Source organism: Anolis carolinensis, chromosome 1 (genome assembly GCF_035594765.1).
Source record: "Anolis carolinensis isolate JA03-04 chromosome 1, rAnoCar3.1.pri, whole genome shotgun sequence".
NCBI classification, from domain to species: Eukaryota; Metazoa; Chordata; class Lepidosauria; order Squamata; family Dactyloidae; genus Anolis; species Anolis carolinensis.
Genome location: NC_085841.1, coordinates 357,270,810 through 357,294,760, shown reverse-complemented (window position 1 = coordinate 357,294,760; position 23,951 = coordinate 357,270,810). Strand labels below are relative to the sequence as shown.

The 23,951-nt window shown below is 40.1% G+C and overlaps 1 protein-coding gene across 1 annotated transcript in view; it reads left to right on the top strand.

Annotated features, from left to right (window-relative positions):
* The window catches only part of mnat1 (MNAT1 component of CDK activating kinase), a 129,028-nt gene extending 105,303 nt beyond the window's left edge, over positions 1 to 23,725 (top strand). The window contains exon 8 of the mRNA XM_003224707.4: positions 23,137 to 23,725. Coding sequence (XP_003224755.1) covers positions 23,137 to 23,257 — 121 coding nt within the window. The 3' untranslated portion in view covers positions 23,258 to 23,725. The remainder of the gene's footprint in view (positions 1 to 23,136) is intronic.
* Positions 23,726 to 23,951: the final 226 nt, after the last annotated feature.

The following is a 23,951-nucleotide window of genomic DNA, read 5'->3' as shown; positions in this document are numbered from 1 at the left end:
AGTTTACTTTAATGATGCTAGTAATTCACGCTTCATTTTGTTCCACCTCCCCAGGAGAACTTGATTGATATCATCGGCTAAACAGGGGATTGCTGTTTGGCTTGACAAAGCTGCCTTGAGTTTTCACATTTGCCTGTTAAGGCCACAGGACAACTTTCATGAGACACTGAATTTGGGCTGCAACATTTAATAGATTGGGCAGAGTAAGAGATTTTTAAAAATTGTTTGACAGCAATGATGAGGGCAAATGTCAATTGTAGAATGTTACCAAAAGTAAAATATTTATTTAAAGGCTTAGAAAAATAAGGGATAAAAACCTTTAGATAGTGAGTATGAGGTTCAGATAATTGTTTCCTTGTTTACTAGTGTAATTTGTGTTTGTTTTTGTAGGTGTGCATTTTGTTTGTGTGTTTTTGTTTTGATGTCATTTTGTAGTTGTTGTAGCTAGAATGTAGTTCTGTAGTATTAGCATTATTTATTATACTACTGCTTTTCTAGTATATTTTATTTCTTTTTGAATAAAAATTGCTTATACAAAATCTTGACTGACTAAAATGATGCTTCCAGTTAATCAGGCAAGTTGTTTTTTTTTTTAATCTCAATATTAAATATAAATACTTAGAAGAATTAGAAGTGATACTACACTAGAAAAGGTTTTCCTTCTTTCCCCCCCCTCAAATACACACATTTGTTTGGGTGTATTCATGGTTCAGCTTTGGACCTGGATGATGACATTTTGGTGGTGTGTTTGCACAGCTGAAGCAACTGCATCCATCCTTGGAGGTGTCAGATCCGGTCATGGTGATGTGTGCCTCATATATATCTCATATGTGTTCCATGATGTAGACTTTTAGAAGTGTCTGGAATCATCCACTGGTCCAAGATGTTGTGGCCAGATGGTTAACTGGGGCCAGTTGAAGGGAGTATACAACTCCCTTTTCACAACAGCTCACTGGCTAGCTATCTGTTTCCAAGAATAATTAAAAATATATGTAACTTAGGTCCAGCCTACTTAAGGGAGCATACTCTCCCATATGAGCCTGCTTGGGCATTTAGATCTTTGAGGGAATCCTTTCTCTCCATCCCATTGTCCTCAGAGGCATGTTTGCAGGGAATATGAAAAAAGTAGTTATTTGATGACTATTCAACATTGTGGAAGTTCGTATCAAGAGAAGTCAGGTTTTCCCTGTTTAAATCCTGCATAGAACTTTTAATTCAAATACGCCTTTAGCATCCAAATTAAGTTGCTGTAGAAGGTTCTTTCAAGCCAAGAAAGAAACATATTTTAATTGCTTTTAAAGTTGTTTGTTTTAACCAATCTGTTCTATGTTTTTAACGCCCTTGTTTCATTCATCGTATTGTTAACTGCCTCAAGTTCCATTTTGACTCCCATGGCTCTTTCCCAACTTGTGCTTGAAATGGCGTACAAATATATTATCTAAATGCAAAATGTGGTTTTTGCTTTAGAGACCCATAAAGTGCACTCCTGTGCAATCTTTTGCAAACGTCAGTTGAATAAACCTCATGCAGTTAATTGACTGGGCTTTCTTTACACACACGCTACACAACCTGTTCACCTCCAGACTCCTGACAGCTTCTTCCTTTGCAATGGTTCATGTTCAGTCACCGCTCTTGTTTCTCTTGGCTTTGGGTCCAGTACCATTTCCCTTTAGCCAAGTTTTCTTCCTCCTGAGCAATCCCAACCAATCAGGGACCATGTCATCAATGCAAAGGCACTACAAAACTATGTAGCCAGATTTGTAATATGTAATAATGTCACTGAAGGAAAACAAAACCATTGTTTTTCTCTTCGTTCCTAGTGGTCTGGAGAGCAGAGGGAATTGATCAGTTGGGTCAACAGTGGGAACACTGTCTGAATAGATTTCACTACAGTGCAGGAAGACTGGAGGATGGGGTGTCCCAAGTAAGCATCCAAATCAAGATTTTTTTATTAGTATTAAATAACTTTAAGCAGGAATAGACGATTCAGAGGTGAATCCTTGGTCCCATTCTGATGACAAGGTGTAGTAGATTAGCAAGCATTTCAAACTCTCTGTAGTTTTAAAGGAGTAGCAGCAAGTAAACTCCTCCTCTTCTCCTGAATGAATCAAGATAGCTTTAGGGAAACCGGTAGTAGATTAGAGGATTGCTTGTAGGCTCTAGGTCTGGTTTATTGTTCTTGTTATGTTTCATTAAGTCAGCTTTAACATAATAGTGACCAATCTCCATGATCCCCAATTCAGGTTTTTTAGAAGTCAGAGTCATGACTTCTTTGGTTGAGTTCAGTCCATTGGTTATGTCCGTTTCCTCTTTTCCAGTTGCCATCCACTTTAATAGAGATTGTATTATCTTGCAGTGACTCATGTCATCTCAAAAGCCGATAGCCTTAGTTTAGGCATATTGACTTCTATTGAGAGTCCAAGCTTAATTTGATCTACAACCACATTATCCTTTTGGTACTCCACTATATCTGTAGGACTCTTCTCTGGAATCATATTTCAACCTAGTTAATCTTCTTCCTGTCAGCTTCTTTACTGTTCAGCATATATTCACAGAAATTGGGAATATTCTGATGTGAATATTCTGAATGATTCTGGAATCTGGTGATAGATCTATGCAATTGAGAATTTTATTGATTCCTTCCTGGCTGCCATTCCAAGTCCTAGTCTTTTTGTGATTTCTTGACTACAGCCTTCATTCTGATGAATGATTGAACTAAGGCATCAACTTCCAACTTTAAAATCATGTAAATTGTCTATAGTCATTATTTTTGTTTTCTTAATATTTCATGGTAACCCTACTTTTGCATTTTCTTTCTGAACTATCATCGGTACTCACTCGTCCTTGGCAGTTCTGGTAATGAAAGCGAATTCCTCACGTAAAAGCATGTGCCGAAAAGAGACAGCTTGTCCTGCAATCTTTATCCCCCCCCCAGACACCAGTTTGCTGGCAGATCTCTGAATTCCAATGAAAAACAAAATATCCCTACAATCCTGAAGTTTGTCAACTCCTGAACTAGTTGTATCCAAAACCCTAGCTTTTATTGGAAGGCCTAAATGTCTTCCGTACACCATTTCCAGTGACTGACCTTAAGGGGCCTTGTTAAGCAAACTCATAAACTTTAGGGCTACATTGGAATATCTCCGCTCAATTTTGGTTTTCCCTGTAACCGGGCCTCAATTTCATAACAAAAAAATAGTGTTATGAAATCACTGTGAGCTATTGCGGTCAAATCTTTTGCCCTTATGAACAACATGGTAGCTGGTTTAACTGCATATCTGCTTCTGTATTTAAGATTGAAATCTTGCCTTTAGTCCAAAAACTGTTTTGGGGGAGGGATATGAAAGCAAAATCTCATGCTTTAGTTTCTGCTTAGCATTCATATTCCCTCTGAGAATTAAATGGAACCATAAAAATAGTATATGAATCCAATATTTAGGTTGGTATGAATATTTTAATATATTTGGGTTTAAAGTAACCACAAGTTTTTTTGTTTTCCATGTGTCCCCTAGCAATCCCAGGAGTGGAACATATTTGTCCTTTATTTTCTAAATTTTTTTGCCTTGCCTTCTTCCTCACAGGGCTGTTGAAGGGGCCTCTTGTATTTTGGATGATCCTAGATTGTGGCGCTTGACTGTAAAACCCAGACTAAAGTATATTTCTTATGTCAACTTTTTTTTAATGTTCTGCTTTGGCTTGCCTTGAGGATATCTTTGCCTTTTGGATAGCAGATGAAGTAGCAGAGTCTTGCTGTACAATTTCAGCCAAGCCCCACTGGAAATGGCATCGCCACAAAATATTTAGGGCCTGTTTTTAGAACAAGATCTCAGCTGCCAACAGCAAAACCAAAACAAAGCAGCATCTTAAGGCAACGAATACAAAAAAAGGAGCAGTTGTGGAGCGCACATATTGCTTAAATCTACTTCCAATTCCTATTTCTTTCAATTTAGCAATCTAGAAACTAACTCTTTTTCCATTTCCTCTTAAAAGAATTACATTTGGGAATATATCACTAATTTTCTTGTAATATAGTTGCCCCCACCCCCAATTTCAACATATAGGTAGTTATGGAGCTAATTTCTTGGATACTGCCAACTGAAAGGCCCTCCAAAATAAGACAAAGGCATCTGTGTGGTTTTATAATGAAGTATGTTATTTATTTGTTTACTTACTCTTCTAGTTTAAATCTTGTCTTTTCATATACAGCAGTGAAAGCAAATAAACAACAGTGATGAAAAGGATGTGGTAAAAAAAAACAAAAATTAGTAAGATGAAAAAAAAGAAGAGAAAGATAGAAACAATCAAACAGACCAGACAGTGACCATATTGTAACATCTAGATGTAAAAAAACAAGCCTTGATTTTTAAACAAAATAAAAGCTTGCAACATCAGGAAGCTCATAGAATTATAGAAGTTGGAAGAGACTACAAGGGCCATCCAGTCCAATTCTCTGCCATGCAGGGACACACAATCAAAGCTGATCCTAATGTTTAGTTGGCATTCACCTTCTTGTTATTTTAACCTATCAGTTCAGGTCTATCCTGAGAAGGTAACCAGCTCAATCCATCTTCCATCCTTTCAGCTGATTCCATTTTTCCAGACGAACCATCTTCACTTCTGGGAGTTGAGAGGTATAGTCCAAAATACAAGATTTCTATTCTCTGGTGTTAGTGTCTCTACCCAAAGTATCTACAGTTCCTTTCTCCAGCTAGTAGCCTTTGTATTTTTGGGATTGGAGCCTAATCACTTTACACCATTATAGAACTTGAATTCCACTTAGAATTATAGAATAATAAAGCTAAAAGGGCCGTTTTGGCATGCAGGAATAGACAGTCAAAAACTCTCAACAGATTTCCATCCAGCCTATGTTTAAAAACCTCCAGAGAAAAAGACTCCACCACACTCCAAAGCATTATATTCCTCTATTGAGCAGGTCTTAAAGTCAAGTAGTTCTTCCTAATGTTTAACTTTAGCTGCTATGATGGGATTTGTAGCTCTATAATTGAAAATTCTAAACGTTCTCCCTAAATGGTAAATTCCAGGCTTTCATAGGATGGAACCACAGCAGTTAAAGTGGAATTATTATTATTATTATTATTATTATTATTATTATTATTATTATTATTATTATTATTATTTTATTATGTCACAGCAAACAAGATAGATATGCTGGATTTCGTATCACAAAATCACTTCCCAAGTGTCTAGGACTGTGTGATGTATTTTCAGATGATGTGCGCAGATCCCAGTAGGGTGGCCTTTTGCAGTTGGCAGATCGTAATTTTGTCAATGTCTATTGTTTACAAATGCCGGCTGAGATCTTTTGGCATGGCACCCAATGTGCCCATCACCACTGGGACCACCTGCACTGGTTTCTGCCAGAGCCTTTGCAGTTCGATCTTGAGGTCTTGATAACGGGTTAATTTTTCTTGTTGTTTTTCGTCAATTTGACTGTCACCTGGTATGGCGACATCAATAATCCAGACTTTTTTCTTTTCCACAACTGTGAGGTCTGGTGTATTGTGTTCCAGAACTTTGTCAGTCTGGATTCGAAAGCCCCACAGTATTTTTGCGTGTTCATTTTGCAATACTTTTGCAGGTTTGTGATCCCACCAGTTCTTTACTACCGGCAGATGGTACTTGTGACATAATTACCAATGAGCCATTTGGGCCATATAGTTGTGCCTCTGTTTGTAGTCAGTCTGTGCAATTTTCTTACAGCAGCTGAGGATATGATCAATGATTTCATCAGCTTCCTTGCACAGTCTGCATTTTGGGTCATCAGTTGATTTTTCAATCTTAACCTTAATTGCATTTGTTCTGATGGCCTGCTCCTGGGCTGCAAGAATCAGGCCTTCTGTCTCCTTCTTCAGCGTACCATTCATGAGCCATAGCCAGGTTATTATTATTATTATTATTATTATTATTATTATTAAATATACAACAAAATTAGTACACAGCAAACAAGATGACGCTGGTTGTTGAATTGGATCACACGGCGGACACTTCCCAAGTGTCTAGGACTATGTGATGTATCGGCGAATAATGCGTGCAATCTGAGTAAGGTGGCCTTTTGCAGCTGACAGATGGTAATTTTGTCAGTGCCAATTGTTCTTAAGTGCTGGCCAAGGTCTTTAGGCACTGTACCCAGTAAGCCGATCACCATTGGGGCTGCTGCTGCTGCTGCTGCTTCTTCTTCTTCTTCTTCTTCCTATTCTGTTTTTATACCCACTTTTTCTCTCCACAAGGCGACCCAAAATGGCTTATCACAGTGTGATAATTTTAGTGAAATGGCGGTAAGCAGATAATGCAGGTTTTGGTTTTAGAAAAGAGTTGCCTATGCCCGTGTTTATCTTTCTTTTTCTTCTTACCAAGTGTTCACAGACAAAATTGACATATCTGTAATCAAGGTCTGGGAACCTGGCCCTGCATTATTATTTTTTTTAAAAAAAGAGAATCTCGTTTTATTTTTATTTGTAAAGGGAACTCTTTCTCAGTTTCCTCCTTCAGTTCACAACATATCTGTTGTCTGTTTCTTTCACCCACTTTTTATTGACTCTTCAGTTTGGTCAACTGAATTCATATTTGGATTATGGCTTGTACATTACTTCAGCCAGGATTCTCTTTCTTGCTTTTGCTTCAGGAGCTCTCTGCTGAAAATACATATATGAAAACATTGGGATATGATTACATGTTTTTGTGGCTGAGGGAAAATGCTGAATGCAGTCTTGAAATAAAAATAAACACTTATGAAAATAGTTTGGCTTCCACAGATTCAGAACAGTGTGACTGATTTTCTTCTTGTAGCATTCAGCATATTGCCATAAGTTTTTCATTCTTTTCAGTGCTACTTTTAATCATATCAAGCCAAGAGGGCTCTTTCCTTTCAGGTTCAATGTTAAGACTTTATTAATTCCTTGCTCTCCCGCACTCCACCCCCAAATCGTCTCAATCAAAGCATATTGATTCTTTTTAGGATTGAAGAGGGAAAAATTGAGCTTAATTCATACATGACAGAGGCAGTTTGCTGTGGCATTAAATGTTAGGTCTCTGGGTATCCAGCACTAATTTATTTTTCATTTTTGTGAGTTAACCTGAATGAATTCATCTACCAAGCCATTAAGAGCATTTACTGAACTTAGTCCCTTGAAGATCACTGCAAAATCTGGCAACCGCATGTTGTTTTGTTGTATTTTCTTTAAAAATCTGTTTTGAGTTTGCAGAGCATCATTTTATACAAAAATTTTGATCTCCCTTCAGCTTTTGGGTAAATATTCAATGTTCATCATATTTGGCCTTCCAGTTTTAATATTGTATAATTGTGGAATAGATTGGTTGTGGTAAACTCTGTTATCTTTTGGGGATGCTGCCGCTATGCATTCCTGCATGACTGGGGATTGGACTAGAAGGCCTTTGTAGTCAGTTCTAGCACTTTGATATGCCTGTGCCAGAAGTTGTTCAGTACTACCTGTGGTTTCACGTATCCATACAAAGTCCTGGAACGTATCCACCATGAATAAGGGAGATTGTACTGCACTATTTTTTCTAGCAACCAATCTTCTGTGACTTTTGAAAAGTTGAGGTTTCATTTGTCAGTATTGTAGATATCAATGCCAAAAAGGTGAGAACTTTTGTTTGATATTTCCCTGTTGCACGTAAACAGGCAAGATCCTTGCTCTTCTTGTTCTTTTAAGCTTTCTTTCAGCTATAATTATTTGGGGATGGGGCTATCATTATATTTTCTATGGTGGAAGAGTGTTGCCACCATTGAGAAGATCTCAGGGCCTGTAAAATAAATGAGATGATAGTGGTGAAGAAATAAGGTGACTGAATCTTGGAAAGAACACCATAGAGTTAAATGTAGAAGGTTCAATCTCTGGCATCCCCAGATTCATTGGGAAAGCCTCCATCTTGAAATCCTGCTAGTCAGTGCAGTCACAAGTGAGCCATATGGCCTCATGACCTGACTGTGTATGAAACAACTTTGTACATTACTGTGACACTTGCTTGCAGCTGGAGGGAAGGGCGTCTATTTTACAGCAACATTATATTGTGATTTGAGAGCTGGGACAATGTCAATTCCATGGAGATGAAGTAAATATCAGTAAAGATTTCTTGTTCTCATGGTAAGAACTATACCTTGGTTCTGCTATAACATGACTCTAGATTAGCCCCTTAAGGTCAGAATGGGAACATGAGAGGAAAAGTGATCTCTCAAAGTTCATATGGGAGTGGGTGTGAATTGTCCCATCTGATTTTTAGCTCTGTAGGAAGAGAAAATGCAACCATTTGGTCTCCCCACCCCTGGCATTTTTGTGTGCGTGTTGTCTATCAAATAGTTTCGCCACTGTTGTTGTCAGAACCAGGGGAACAGTCCAGAAAAGGAATCAAGAGCATACAAAAATCCTTTCCACCAATCCCATCCTTCCTAATCTTTTCCACCATACAGTGGGAGTTTAATATTGATTGATGTTTTGTTCTAGGACACCCCATGGATACCAAAATCTGTGGATGCTCAAGTCCTATTATATACAGTAGGATAGTAAAATAGTGTCCGTTATATACAATAACAAAACTAAGGATTTTTAAAAATATATTCAAGTTGTGGATGTTTGAATCTGTGGATACAAAGGGCCAGATTTATCTCATAATCCTCAACACATGCTACTCTGTTTGCAGGTGGCTCAGATGAACAGATCCTCCTGCCACCTGGTGTTTAAGGACAGACTTTTGTTTTTTTTTCAAATGTTTTAGTAAGAACTCTTAACAACCATGGTATTACTCAAGAGCCTTTAATTTAGACAGAGCTGCTTGGGTGGGAGCCCTTCCACAAGGCCTCAGTCTTGTCCTTTGTTCTTCCTGGTTCCAAATATTCACGTTCTTAGGAATTCTCTGAAATTCTACTGCTTCGTTTTTTTTCCATTTTCCAGCCCTGGCTTTTCATGCTGACATTTGGTTTGTGCTTCTGAGCTGGGTAGAAGCAGGTAATCTACCTGAACCCATCAAGCTAACAGCTGGAAAAATATGACCAGGAGTGTCACTAAACTCTTGCCCAACAGGGTCCCCTTTCATGCTGGACAGTTGATTCCATTTAAAGCTGCCATCCTGTGGAAGCCTGGAATTTGTAGTTTGGTGAGGTACTAGAGCAATATTTAAAAATTTCAAGATTCCAAAGGATAGAGCCATGGCAGGTAAAGTGGAAGTAAAGTCCTATCACTGTGGTATGAAAGAGCTGCAGGCCAGCTGTTAAATGTTTCACTCTTTCTTCCTGCATAGAAAAATACATTCCTAACATGTACCCTTTGATGTTATATGGACATTTTCTCTTTCAGAGAGGGGATGAACTGGGCAGTTGTGAATTACAGCACATCATGTGAGTGTGTGTATTATGTCGCCTAGCTCTCAGCCTGTTTGTTGACAGAACTCCTTCCAGATCCATGTTATTTGTTTATTTGCTTTATTTTTATCCTGCTTTCCTCCCAATATAAGGACTCATGCCATGTGAGAATGATGATGGTGCCTGCTAATCTAAATGGCAGATTGGGGAATGTCATTGGTAGTAAACTCCCTTCTAGAGGGCTGCACAAAAATCCCTGTGTTAATTGATAGCTCTTTCTTCAGTACATTCTCTTCCAGTTTAGCAATACAACCCTAAATCATCCGTCAGGAGAACCTGTTGTCTGGATAGGAAGTGGAGCTTTTGGTTAATCCCTGAGGCAGTACCTAAATGCCAGGGACAAATGTTGCATTTATCACTGGATAGATCAGCTTTACCCGTATAGAAATCTCTATTTCTGTGACAACTAGTATATTCAGCCTTAAAGACCCACACATGTTATTGTGTACTGTTTGTATTTATACCCAGCCTTGTACCCCATTTCCATGTGGAGAAGCCCAGTTGAGAGAGATTGATGGAACACATGCTAAATATTCTTTCCAGATAATTTTTATACATACTTTACTTTTCTAGATGAAAAGTTACAAGTGGCTTAATCTTAATGGTTTCATTCCTGTTCTTAGGAAATCATACTAGATCCTCAGCAGAACGTTCTCTGCAAATAAGGAATGGGGCCCAGTGTTCTAAGCAAACCTCTTTCCCCTCTAAAGTTCTCATTCTTTGTCATCTTCATTATAACAAAAAACTAACCCACTTGTCTGCCTGTCTGCTTTTTCTCTCTTTTCTTGTTTGTTTCTTAACTGCTTTTCTCTGGAAATTCCATCATGGTGTGGTGCAACAGGGGGAATAAAACAGAGTTCAGTTCTATACATATTTTTAACAAATAGGAAAAACAGGCCCAGTGCTTGCTGCAACAGAAGCCAAAGAATAATGGCATTCATAATACCTTGACAAAAGGAGGCAGTGAATTCCTATAGACTCTGTGTCTCCAAGTCCCCAGCTGCAAATCCCCTTCTCAATGATAGCCAAGGGCAGTTGATGGCTCCCATGAAAGTGAGGTGGTAAGCTGACTCCTGGCTTCAGTCTGAACTTTAAAGGGGCTATCCAAAGCGTTGAGCCTATTTGGGCACAGGGTCCAGAAATGTGGATATAGCTCTTTTAAAATCTGAACTAAAAATTGGACTGGATTAGCCATCCCATTGACATGGAAGCTGCTGTTGGAGATAAACCCAAATGATTTCAGCAACTCTGTGGGATTCATCAGCTACTTTGTGGTGTGCTATGATTTTAAAAATGAGCTTGTAAAATTTATGCACCTCAGTTGGTGTCACATTTAAATTGAGTCATTACCCCCCTTCCCCACAGACACAGTATGTAATTTCAAACCAATTTTGGGGACAATTTAAGGTTTACCTTAACCTTAGCTACTGTCCCTTCCTCAACAAAAAAGGAAACACTGTGGTATAGTGGTTTGAGTATTGGACTAAGGCTCTGGGACAGGCATGAGCCAACTTGGGCCCTCCAGATGTTTTGGACTTCAACTCCCACAATTCCTAACAACCAATAGGCTCTTAGGAATTGTGGGAGCTGAAGTCCACAATACCTGGAGGGCCCAAGTTTGCTCATATCTGCTCTAGGGCATCAGGATTTGAATCTCTGACCAGGTGTCCTTGGACGAGTCACACTCTCTCACTTCAGAGGATGGCAGTAACAATCCTCCTCTGAACAAGCCTTGCCAGGTGACCTCTATGAGAGTTGCCTTGGGTTGCCGTAAGTTGAAAATGACTTGAAGGCACACAACAACAACAGCAACAACATCCTTGGCCCAGTGTCACACAAGCTCAAGTATACACTCAGTAGATGAAACAAAGAGTCAGTACCAATCTGTGTGGCTGGTGTTATAATAAGACCCCCATAACCGCAAAATCCATATCATATTTGCACTTGGAAGGAAGTGGTATTGCTAATAATAATAATAATAATAATAATATGTTGTTGTTGTTGTTGTTATTATTATTATTATTATTATTATTATTATTATTATTATTATTATTATTATTTTATAGAGGTATTTGCTAGCTCCTCCAGGTGATTATATGGTATTATTCCCCCTTAAGTTGCCATAGAATTGCATTGGCGGACCTTGCAAATTCTTATAGAACAGTTGTTCTCAACCTGTGAGTCCCCAGATGTTTTGGCCTTCAACTCCCAGAAATCCTAACAGCTGGTAAACTTGCTGGGATTTCTGGGAGTTGTAGGGCAAAGCACGTGGGGACCCACAGGTTGAGAACCACTGTTCTATAAGAATTTGCAAGGTCCGCCAATGTGTCCTTCAACAGAACTCTTTGGTAGGAATGTATCACAAGTCAGGTAATTTAAAGGTGTTCAATCATGCAGGTCCAGGCAATCATGGTCCAATTGGGAAAGTATCTCTCACAGATACGGGGTTCTTATGCAGAAAGATGGAAGAAGATATTTTCTTTTGTGATTATTCATATTCCTGAGCATGTACTTTTCAACAGAGACATAGCTGTTTGTGTAGAAAGAAGTATATAGAAAGAAGGAGAAGGTAAAAGCCAAAGGGACAAACAGTCCTCATGTTTAGTGACATTCTGTCCACCACCATGACCCTATCTCTAGCAACCAATGTCCTTGCGAAGTCCGAGTTAGTCATGGCCCAAACGCAGTCACAACTTTGTGGTTGTTGTCAGGTATGATCTACCTCCACCCTTGAGTCTGTTTGTTGGATTCTGGCTCAAGGACTGTGACTGCAATGTCCTTGCCAGGCAGAGCCGCTGTTTCTCAAGGATGTGAAAATGCTTCACTTGCAGTTATTTCTGCGACGGGATGATTGATTTGCTGTATCTGGAGGGTTTGGGACCTGGAAACCCGAGCGCAGCAGAAAATGCGCTGGCTGTTTTGGCGAAGCAGGGTGTTGAGAGGACAGACAGCTGGCCGGTGACCTCGGGAGAATGACAAATGCAAGGGCCAGGTGCCTCTGCCATTACTGAATGCCTTCAGCTAAGCCATGCCTCTCCTCAGAGGACGATGGGCGGAAGCGGTTCGGACCTAAGTAGGGCCCCTGTGAGTCGGGTCGCAGCTTCTGGAAACAGGCAGTGACTTGTGCTTCCAATCTCAGTGTGCCGGTAAACAAATTCTCCTTTTTCCGTTGGGAGAGGGACACTGTGCCTTCTGTTGTCATGCTGAAAACCTAGTTGGAGCCGTCATGGCTGTCCTGCAGCCAAGTGATGGCATGTGGAATGCGGAGGGATGAGATCACTGCAGTAATCTAAGACGCCAGGGACTGAAGGGTCTTGAAAAAAAGAAATTAAAAAAGACATTTGTTACCCAGCATAACCTAGGCCTCTCTCAGTAGGGTGCCTTTGCACCTGTTGAAAACTCCAGACACTTAGCAGGAAAAAAAGGAGGGAGGAAATGAAAAGTTAGCGTAAAGTTAGCACCCCCTGTATATGAAAATCGAAGCGAAAAGACTGTGACAAACTTGAAGTTGACTCTTCAGTGAAACCATAGAAAAAGATCATCTTATATAAATGTAACTAGAGTTTTACTTTTGAGGCTACCACACCTAGAATTCCTTAGACATGGGTAACTTTGCCAAGCTTTGACTGTAATCCCAGCACAAATGGATAGGCAGTACATTCCACTGAAATCAGTTTGACTTGCAACCAAGTTTCGAAGAGGAATGGCAACCAAGGTATAATCTTCCTTGAATGTCTGCATGAATCCAGTATTTCAGTCTTGGCAGTCTATGCTGTTCCAGTTTCAGCAAGGTTGTAGAGGTAAACCTTAGCGAGTGGGAATCCCTGAAGAAGGGATTATGAGGAAGAACCATGAACAACCCGCAAGCACATGAGGGACAGAATTTCCTCCTCTATTTGTTCCATAGAGTCTTTTTGATCCCAATCCAGGGAAAGTTATTTACACTAAAGTGACTTGCCCTGAATCGGGACCTGCGTGCACAAATCCGAGAAGTGTACCAGATCTTTTTTAATCTTGGGAGCTAAGCAAGGTCAGACCAGGTTAGTACCTGGCTAGGAGACCGCCAATGAATACTGGGTACTGTAGACCATATTTTTAGGAAAAGAACTAACAGGTCCTAGTATTCTCTAGTGATTTTCACTACATGCCCAATTCTACTTAGCTTTTGAGTTCAGACAATGTAGAGATAGTCCATGTGTTCACAAAAAGATGGATCAAAGCAAGGTACTAAATAGTATATAATATAAACAATCCATATCTGCAATGTATTCAGTTCAGATCCAAGTACTGACAGTAACTCCAGGCTTTGGTACTGTTTTGGAAGATTCTTCAGAAAGAAATAAAGCTACCTAGGCAGGAGCACAGAATTGATTCCACTTAGTGGGTCTTTAACACTATTGAAGAAAACTTCCAGACTGATACTTTTTCTCAAGGCAGATGCTCCCCAGGTAAAGATTGGCATTGGCACCAATGAGATTCAAGATGAGGGCTTTCTTGTTTTTCAGGTGATTTTTTGAATCTATACTAGGCAAACTTTGGCCCTCCAGGTGTTTTGGACTACAACTCCCACAATTCCTAACAGCCTGTCAGTTTCCATTGCCAAAATCATGTTGTTGAAATTGGAATGTAAATTCACTATAGCTAGAGGTTTTTTTCCTTTTGCTTACAGTATTTGTTATATTTTGTCTCATCAATCAGCAGTCAGAATAATTGCTGAGTTCCCTTTCCCTGGGGACATGGCAAAACCCTCAGAACATCTTTTGTTTGCCTTGAGGGAGGGGTTAAATGTTGATCTATAAGATTAAGTCTTTAATTGACTTTATCTAAATATGTGTTATGTACTTGGTATCCTAATAATCCACCCCAGGCTTTAGGGAAGAGAACATTTAGCAAATTGAAATGAAACAAGAAGGCAGGTACAAAGTGTTTGCGTTCCTGGCAGTCTTCTCATCTTTTTCTCTCAGTTCAATAATTGATCTCCCGTCGTCTTCATCTCCCCCTGTGCTCTATCCCTACTACTACTGAGGTTAAATCAAGAAGCCAGTAAAGTTTGCTACTTGGGGAACAACTTTCTCTCACCCTGTCAAACAACTGGTGAGTAAATCTTATCTTCCCCATGCTGCCCATAAGACATCTGGACAGCAGATTTTGGGGAGGGAAACATCTGCATGACAAATACTAGCAGATGGAGTCTGTGTGGTAGATGATCCAACTTGAAAATTCACACAGCGAGAGCTGCCTGATTCTAGGCAGCATTGGAGGGAGATTCCAGCCGTCATCCACATTCCCAGGAAGAACTAACCACTTTGCCCTCTCAATGCCAGCTCTCTGAAGCATGGAGTGAGAGAAATAATAATCTGTGGTGTGCGCATGGTTGTCTGTTTACCATTGAAGTTTTCCCCAGTGTCCAAATGTTTATAGCATGGTCATGTCTTCAAGAGCCAGTTTGTAGACTCAAAAGAACTAAGCTGAAAAGCTTTGACTAAATTTTGCCAGTTCAGATTGGAGTGAACTGGGTGTTTAAATGCTCTTTCCTGTGAAAATTTAGTGCATATATGTTAAAAAGTCCTCCAGAAGGGACTAAGAGAAGCAATTGGTTTACTAGTTTTCTTTATTCAGGGATAGGTGGTAGAAACACCAATTTCTTCCTGTTCTCTTTGTTTTCTCCAAAAGCAGGCTGTCTTGACAGGAGTAACTAAGTGGATTTAGTTGTTGTTTGCATCAAGTTGATTTTGTTTTACGGTGACTCGCTGAATCAGAGGCCTCCAAAATCATCAACTGCTTTGCTCAGGTCTTTTCGACTTGACCATGACTTCCTTGAGTCAGTCCACTTGTAGTGTGTCCTTTTATTTTCCAATTTTCTTCAGTTTTACTAAGCATTATCTTTTTCTAGTAGGCCACATCGGATCATAATACATCCAAAGTATGACATCCTTAGTACACTGTACTAAGTTGGAGGAAGGCAGGATATAAACGTAACAGAAGTCTTTCTAGACAGCAGACCTAACAGTGTGATGTCATAGTAAAATAGGCCAATGAAGTCCCAGATATCAAGAGAATGTAATATCTCAGATCAAGAGATATAAGAGTTCCACTTTACTCTGCTTTGGTGAGACACTCACCTGAAGGAGTGTGTAGTTCTGGATACCACAGTTCAAGAACAATATTGATAACCTAGAACATGTCGAGAGCAAGGTGACTATGATTATCAAAAGTCTGGAAATCAAGCCGTATTAGGAGGAAGGAGACTGTCAGGTAATATAATAGTCACCTTCAAATATCCAGAAGACTGTAATATGGAAGATGAAGTAAACTTGTTTTCTTTTGCTCCAGAAGCTAGAACCCAAAGCAACAGCTACTCCAACTAAATCTTGGGAAGAACTTCTAGAATCTAGATAATAATAATTGTTAGGGAATGGAATAGACTAACTTGGAAGGTGGTGGACTCAAATTTGTTGGAAGCATTGTGAGAAATAAGAATGATAGATTCAACTGCTGGTCTGTTTTAGGAGATCCTGATCAACTTCATCTTGACAATAGCCAACATGTGCTCGCACATGTATTGTTTGCTGTCATTTGTGCTATGCTATAAATGCTGTGGCGGCAATTTTAAAACCAGAATTTTAAGACATACGGTGCCAGACTTGGAAACATCCTCTCCAACAAAAGCTCTTGATACATGCTGTCCTGATCGCATAGACTTCAGATAAGGATTGCCAGATATGTATTAGATACAGAAAAAACGTTTTGCTCATGCACACTTTTTCATTGTTTGCGTTACTCTGATGTTCTACAAAATACTGATGCTTAAAATATCCATCTATCTCAACCGTTGCTGTGAATAGGTTGGACTGAAAATAGTGCTGAGTCCTGGTGGACCAAAGTTATAGTTTCTTGCCTTCCTGCTTAGTTTCAGGGCTCAGTCTATCTACAGTGCCCTCCTGGAGATACAATAGGGCTGGCATTTGAGTTCTACCCAACAGGGTGAACTGGATGGCCTTTGAGGTCCTCCCCAACTTTATCATTCCCTTAAATGGAAAATACGGTATCATTTGTGATGTGGTCGTGCATATTTTGTTCCTCAGATGTTAGAATAGCATTGGATAAAGAGCCTAACAATGCTTTCACTAACTGCAAGACTCCCCATAGAATTGTTAAAAGGTTCAGGACTGGCTATCTTTAACCAACAAAGTAGTATGGGAATAAACCCCTCAACGCTTCTGGAGATTATGATACCACTGAACTCAGGGAGGCCAGGAGAGCTAAAAAAGGAACTTGTTTGGGCAGACTTCAGAGTAGAAGCCAGCTCTCTGTATCAAAAGAATCTTGGCTGATTTTCTTCCTTTAAAAGAAGAAACCACAGAAGCAAACAGAGGGTTTATTCTTCTCTCACTACAAACAAGAACCAGAGGACGCTGTGTGGAACTGAACAAACTTCCTTTTTCCTACTTTCTCAAAATGCGCAAACTTTCAAGTAAGTCACTCAGCTACAGGTCTGAATGTGCTGGCTTTGCTTAGTGAGTGCCCAGGTTTTTCCTACAGGTTGGAAAACCCAGCTGAGTTTGATGTTTAGAAACAGCTTCGGTTGCCCAGCTATGCAGACCACATCCCTCTGCCCTGCCACATGCCCTTCTGTCGTCGGGTAAAAGGTGGACATGAAAAGACCTGGAACTCTGCCAGGAACCGCAGGAATCCAGTTCAGAGATGTGATAGCCATAAAGGAATTAAAGCAGCGCAGATGTGGGTTAATGTGAAAAGGGTGGTAAAACAGTCCTTGCTCTGTGGTTGTGGGGTGGCAGAACCTCAAGGAAGCAAAATGCCAACTGCCAAGATATAGGATGTAAACTCTCTTCAATTTGGTGGAGTATTTGTTATTGCACTAAAAACGTGAGTTCACTAAGTAGGCAGGACTATCATGTTATTGATTAGATCCTGTGTTATATTTGATAGAACAAAATTTTTTAGAGTTTTATGGAATCTCAGCCATTATCTACGTCAACTCTTTGCTCAGTGGAGAATTTGCAAAGCAAGATGCACCATCAAAAACATTTGAAAATAGTCATTCAGCCTATGCTTGCATTCAAAAGGATGGCCCAAGGCAAACAGCTTCCTACTGTCAAAACACCTCATATTAATAGGTTTCCTCCTAGTATTTAGTCAAAACCTGTGATTTCCACGATGTTTTATCCAGTCCTCTGAAGCTGCTGGGAATGAAGCTGATCCACTTTGTAGTAAGATCATGTATGTCTTGACTGAATCTTCACTGCCTCAAGCTATACATATCTAGCTCATTCAACTGTCTCTCAGAGGAATAGTCTTCCAGGCCCTCCATCATCTGGGTTGCTCTCCTCCAGATACACACCTCTTTTGCTATCATCCTTCCCATTAGGTGGCACCTGGAACTGAAGCAGTGTACAATAATACAATAATAATAATAATAATGGGCCTCCAAAACTCTTCTGTTGAAAGTTGACCATAGAGTCACACTAGAGGACCTAAGGATTCTTAGAAAAGTGTTCTCTTTGGTAAAAAAAAATAGTTGTTTTTTTATTCAATGTTTTTTCACTTTAATGGAGGGTCTGCACCCCTAATCCAACGGCTATGTCTTTGTGTGATATATGATGTTATTTTATGTGATGTATTTAATAATGTTTAATGTTTTATTAGAGGAGGGTCAACTCTGATGTTTTATCCTGTTTTTTATTGAGGGCATTGAATTGTTGCCAACACTGTGAACCGCCCTGAGTCACTTTCGGGGTTGAAAAGGGAGGTATATAAATACTGCAAATAAATAAATACCACAAATAAACCCCAGAAAATGTGAACAGATGGTTTTATAACTAAAATTAATTTTAAAATTTAAGACACATAGATCAAAAACTCATAAGAATAACATTAGAGCACCAACCATTTACACATTAAAACATATAAAAATATCAGTTTAAAATTCAGTTCAAACTCAACTGGATACGCCTGCCAGAAGTAATAAGCATGTTTAGATGTTGAAGCTCTTCTAGCAGGTCATTCCACAATCTGGGGGCAGCTGGTAAAAAGGTCTTTTGGGTGATCTTCTGCTAGCCATCTTATTTGGCTGAAGTAAAAGTCCCCCAGAGGACCTCAATGTATGGGATAAATTGCATGGGAGTAGGTGATCCTGTAGGGAATATGGACCTAAATCAACTAGGGCTTTATACTTTGCCTAGAAACTAATTTGCGACTAATGGAGATACTAATTTGCCTGGAACTAATTGGCATATATGCTTTTGGAACATGGTCATACTGCCCAGAAAACTCACAGCAGCTTTGCTGTATATCTCTTGCTAGCCTTTGGGCATTAAATATGAAGACTTGAAGAGAGAGATCAAGTGAGTTCTGCTGGATTATAGTTAGAAATCCTCCTCCTCCTCTTCTCCCCTTGGTATTTTGTGCATTCTCTCTCTCTTTTTAAACCCAAACTCCTTGAAGAGGCAACATGTGGGAATTCAGGACTTGTGAGTCCTGCCTTTTCTCCTTGAAGGGAAACTTTAATCCTAGACCAACTCCTGGTACGAAAGCCAAGGAGACTTCTGCCCATCGTTGCCAGTTTGTAGTTAATATCTGGCAACATTTAACTTATTCCACCCTGTAAATATTAGATTAAGCCTCCTTCTTGGCTGCGTGAAGCAAATATTCACAATTCACACATCTTGAGTTATTCAAGAGGCCTCCCAACTAATAAGATCTTAAAGAAGCATGCCAGGTCCAATCGCTTTGCCATTTGAAGAAGGATGCCTTTGTGTTTATAGGTTTTTTTCTCCTTTCCCAAAGTAACCAGATAAAAGGATAAACCCCTTCAGGACTAACAGGAATGTAAGAGTAATATTACAGGGTGTGGAGATACGGTTTTGCCTCTCTGATGGAGATTCTGTCAGCTTCCATGTGGGAAAATGTCCTGGGGCTATGTTGAAAGAGGGTAAGAGGCTGTTTGGGGCCATTAGGGGGGCAGATGGGTAGGGAGGAACGCCTGGCTCTTGGCTATCCTTTATGTCTGCTTCGCCCTGAGTAAATTGTGTGTCAAAAACTAATTGTCAGAGCAAGGTGAGAGAGGGCCTCTCACTTGAGTGTTGTTATTCTGTGTCTTCACGCCAACTCCAACTTATGTTGGAGGGTTTTCTTGGCATGATGTATTCAGAGGAAGTTCACCATTTTATTATTTATTTATTTCAATTATTTATACCCCGCCCTTCTCACCCAAGGGGACTCAGGGAGGCTTACAAGTGGCAATTGATGCTGTTACACTGATATACAATAAACTAAAATGATTAAAACAGTTAAAACAGTCATAAAATAGTCATAAAATACAACCATTGCCTTCCTCTTAAGATTGAAAGAGTGTAACTTGTTAAAGATCACCCATAGCTGAATGCAGATTCAAACCCTGGTCTCCCAGAATCCTACTCAAACACTCATAGAATCACAGAATCATAGAGTTGGAAGAAACCTCATGGTCCATCCAGTCCAACCCCCTGCCAAGAAGCAGGAAAATCACATTCAAAATACTCTGACAGATAGCTATCCAGTCTCTACTTAAAAGCCTCCAATGAAGGAGCTTCTGCCACACTTCGAGGCAGAGAGGCATATCAAATTGATATACCTCAAAGGCTGACAGGATATGTATCTTCTTCCACAATGTCCTCCTCGCCTCCCTCATTATGGTGTGTAGATGTTCTGGGCTCCTGAAGTCTCTACCATTTGATTGCAGACTGTCTGGTCTTTATCAAGCTGGTATAGCCCAAGGATGGACTGTGTGTCTGATGATCAACTTTCAGCTCAGCTCAATACAAAGAGGCTTGTCCTCAGGAGGTTGGCCACCAATTTGGCCACATCAACGAACACAGTGACAATGTGAAATAGTTGCAATAAGTGTGAGTGGAGGGACTGGATTTGTCAAACCACAAATGTAGAAGGCCAACTGTTTTGTCTATTTCTTGTATTATATTTTTTGCTGGTTTTAATTTTAAGGATAGTTTCATGACATTAAGTAAGTGTCCCTTCTCTGGGAAGCAAAGAGAGGAGGAGCATGTGTTTTCATCCAAAATGGGGCTTCATGCCATTTCCTCCTCTCTGCAGACGCTGCAACATAACTGACCTCAACAGAAAACACCATGTTTGCCTTCTCTGTTCTGTCAATGTAGCACCTTTACAGAAATAACCTACTTAGAAATAGTGCTCACGTTTGCCTATTTGGGGAAGTAGGTGCAAGAAATGCTTTTTGGGAAACTGGAGTTAATCATTTTCTTTTAAAAAAATATATGTCCCTTTGTTTTATTTTGGCTGGGTTTTTTTTCACACTATTACAGTGTGGAGAAGGTTCTTGCTTGTTTATGAAATTACCTCTACAAAAGGTGACCTGTTTTATGCAACCTTTATGGAAACCAGTGGCATTGTAAATTAGAAGATGTAAGTGTTTGGGCTCTTTTACTGGTGGTCTTGGGCACTTTCCTGCTGGCCCTGTGGCTGTTTTGGGTTTCTCGGGACAATGTGCAAAAGGCTGTGGGTGGGTTGCGAGTTTACGCTTACACTGCCAAGTGGGGAGGGAGGGAATGACTCAACCTTCCCAGGAGCAAGTTGGACCAACTAGTCACAAATGGTGGCTTGATGCAGAAATGTGGAAGCTGGTACTGATTTGTGATAGTGTAGTGTAAAAGTTAACAGCCAAAGCAGTCAATTGTCCACTTATGGCATGGTTGGATGAAGATTGGTAGCTGGCAGCCGGAAACCATTTGGGTGTTCACGTGGTTCCCATTTGGCTCCTAAGAGTGGCCCTTACTGCCAAGATCCTGTGCTTGTTATGATTCACTCCCAGTAGTTTCTCCCAAACCAAGAAAGGGGTCCTTTAAAGCCTGCCATAAACACCCACAGAGGTTTTGGCCCAAGTTTTCTCATTGTACATCGCTGTAGATGCCTTCATGTTCCAAAGACAGAGGGATGGGAAAGAGTAACTGAGATGTATCATGAAGGTGGTCCAAAGCTCTGTGTTCCTACTCATAACAGGAAGGAAAGACTTAGATGGCCTTTTAACTCACACGGGAAAGAGTCCTCAGACCTGGAAGAGAACTCATTTTTGAGATGCTGTTGTTATTAATTGCCATCAAGATGACTTCAACTTATGGTGATCTTATCAATTAGAGACCTCCAAGTTACATCAACTGCCCGACTCAGTTCTTGCAAACCGAAGGCTGCAGCTTCCTTGAGGGAGTCTATTCTCTTTTTCTGCTGCCTTCTACTGTGTTGTCTTTTCTAACTAATCATATCTTCTTTACAATTAAGAATCTTTTTGGCTGCCCTTTTCAATCCTAGTCTTCTGATTTCTTGACTCCAGTGTCAATTCTGAGGAGACTATAGAGATTTGGGGCAACAACTGCCTGGGGGCTTCTGGAAGTTGAGGTCCAGGGCAACTTTCCAAAGGTTTTCCTTTCTTCGTTGGCCTTTGTTCAATGCAAAACATAGTTCCAGTTTTTAAAAACACACACATGGAAAGTAGCTTCCCTCAGGGCATTTATAGGAGTCGGCTGGTGTGATAATTTTACTGAGTAATAGTAAGTGTATAATATTAACTGTGTAACACCTGAATTGGGGCTTTTAAAACTTTGCCATAGCAAGTAGGTTTTTCTTTCCTTCTGTTGTAGTTTACAACTATACTGTATGATCCTCATAACTGCAGGGGATACATTCTCAGACTTTGCATGAATACATAAAACTGTGGATAATAGTAAACCCTATTATTTTCAATGCAATGAAAGGGGATACCAAGAAGAGAGTGTAGCTTAGAATGCTTAAAGTTTGTCCAAAGATAGTTATGATGAAGGGAGTTACTTTCAGGTGAATTTGGATTTGGCTAACTGGCTGAACCCATAAAAGGCTCCTCTTCATCCTGGAGAGAAGTGACCAGAAGGGTGCCACAGTTTCTGTCTTGAGTTTGTTATTAGATGTTAGATGATGAAATTGAGGACATGCAGATTTGCAGATGACACCAAATGGACTCAATAGCCGTTTAAAAATTTAAAAGATGTCATATTGAAGAAGTAGGCTTTTTTCTGCTCTAGAGACTAGGACACAGAGCAATGGATTCAAACTGCAAGAAAAGATATTCCACCTAAACATTAAGAACAACGTGGATGGTAAGAGCTGTTTGACAGTGCAATATGTTTCCTGGGAGTATTGTGAAGTCTCCTTCTCTGGAAGATAGATGGCCATCTGTCTGGAGTGCTTTGTTTTGTGTGCAAGAATAGAGTTGGACTGGATGACCCTCGAGGTCTCTTTCAACTCTGGGATTCTGGGATTTTGCAAACAGATGTATAGATTTTGTTCTTGGACTTTCCCCTGCATTTCTGCTTAAAAGTAATTTAAATTAAAGCAAGTAATTGGGAGACAGTTGCAGTTGCCATCTCCTTCTTTAAAGGTTCAAGAAAAACTTGGACCAGCGTCTGCTATGAAGGTCCAGATTATGTCCTGTTTCTAGGCAGGAAGATGCTGGATCAGGTGAGATATCAAATCCCTTCCACCTACTCTAATTACGTGATGCCTTAATCGAACAAGGAAAGCAAACCTCACTTTAGTTTCTCCAGTTTCCAATTTCAGCATCTGTGGAAATGCATTTAAGCGGTGGGAACCAGAGAAATTGGATTTTCTTTCAGTTCCCTCCTGGAGGATGAAATGTTTGTCTCTATCCACTCAAACAATGTCTCTCTTTGTTCCAGGTATCTAAACCACGTCCGAGCTGCCTCCCCGCAGGATCTGGCTGGTGGCTACACTTCCTCCCTGGCTTGTCATCGAGCCTTGCAAGATGCCTTCAGCGGGCTGTTTTGGCATCCCGGCTAACTTGGGACTGAGCAACCCAGACCGGAGCGGAGCAAGCGAAGCAAAACCTCAGGTGAAAATTGCTGCCGTCTGCACTATGGCTGAGCTGCCATCATTTTTCTATCTCCCCCCTTTTTAAAAAGTTGTGAAGCCAGCTGTGTTTAAGTATTAAAAAAACCTCACTGAACAGAAATGTACTTTAAAAACAGTGGTTGTATGTGTGTGAGTCTTGCGTGTGCTTTTTTCTTTTCAGGGTGGGAATGGGAAACGCTTGTAAGTCACTTTGCTGAGAGGCTAATGGAAGATGTGAATAATCATTTTGTTTGGTGTGTTTTGAGGTTTCAGAAACAGACTTGTAAAAAGTTCTAAAATAGAGCCAGACTTTATTATTATTATTATTAAATTCTGCGGTTTCTAACCCCACTTCAGGGTTTTATTTGCACAAGCACTGAAATGCTATTTTGATTAAAGTTTTATGGTGCTACTCTGCCATAAGCATAAAGCCTTTTCTTCTCATAAAACCAGCTTCTCCTAATGCAAGCAAATGGGTTTTCCTTCCTTGAAGCACGAGATGAAGGTGGGTGGTGGGCACACAGCTCTTAATTCATCCCACCTAGTGTTCTGAATGATGAATGCTAGACTGGGATGAAGGATGCACCAATCTGTTGCTCTAAAGCAAACCCTTACGGCCAAGGTTCTAACATTTGGACTTCTT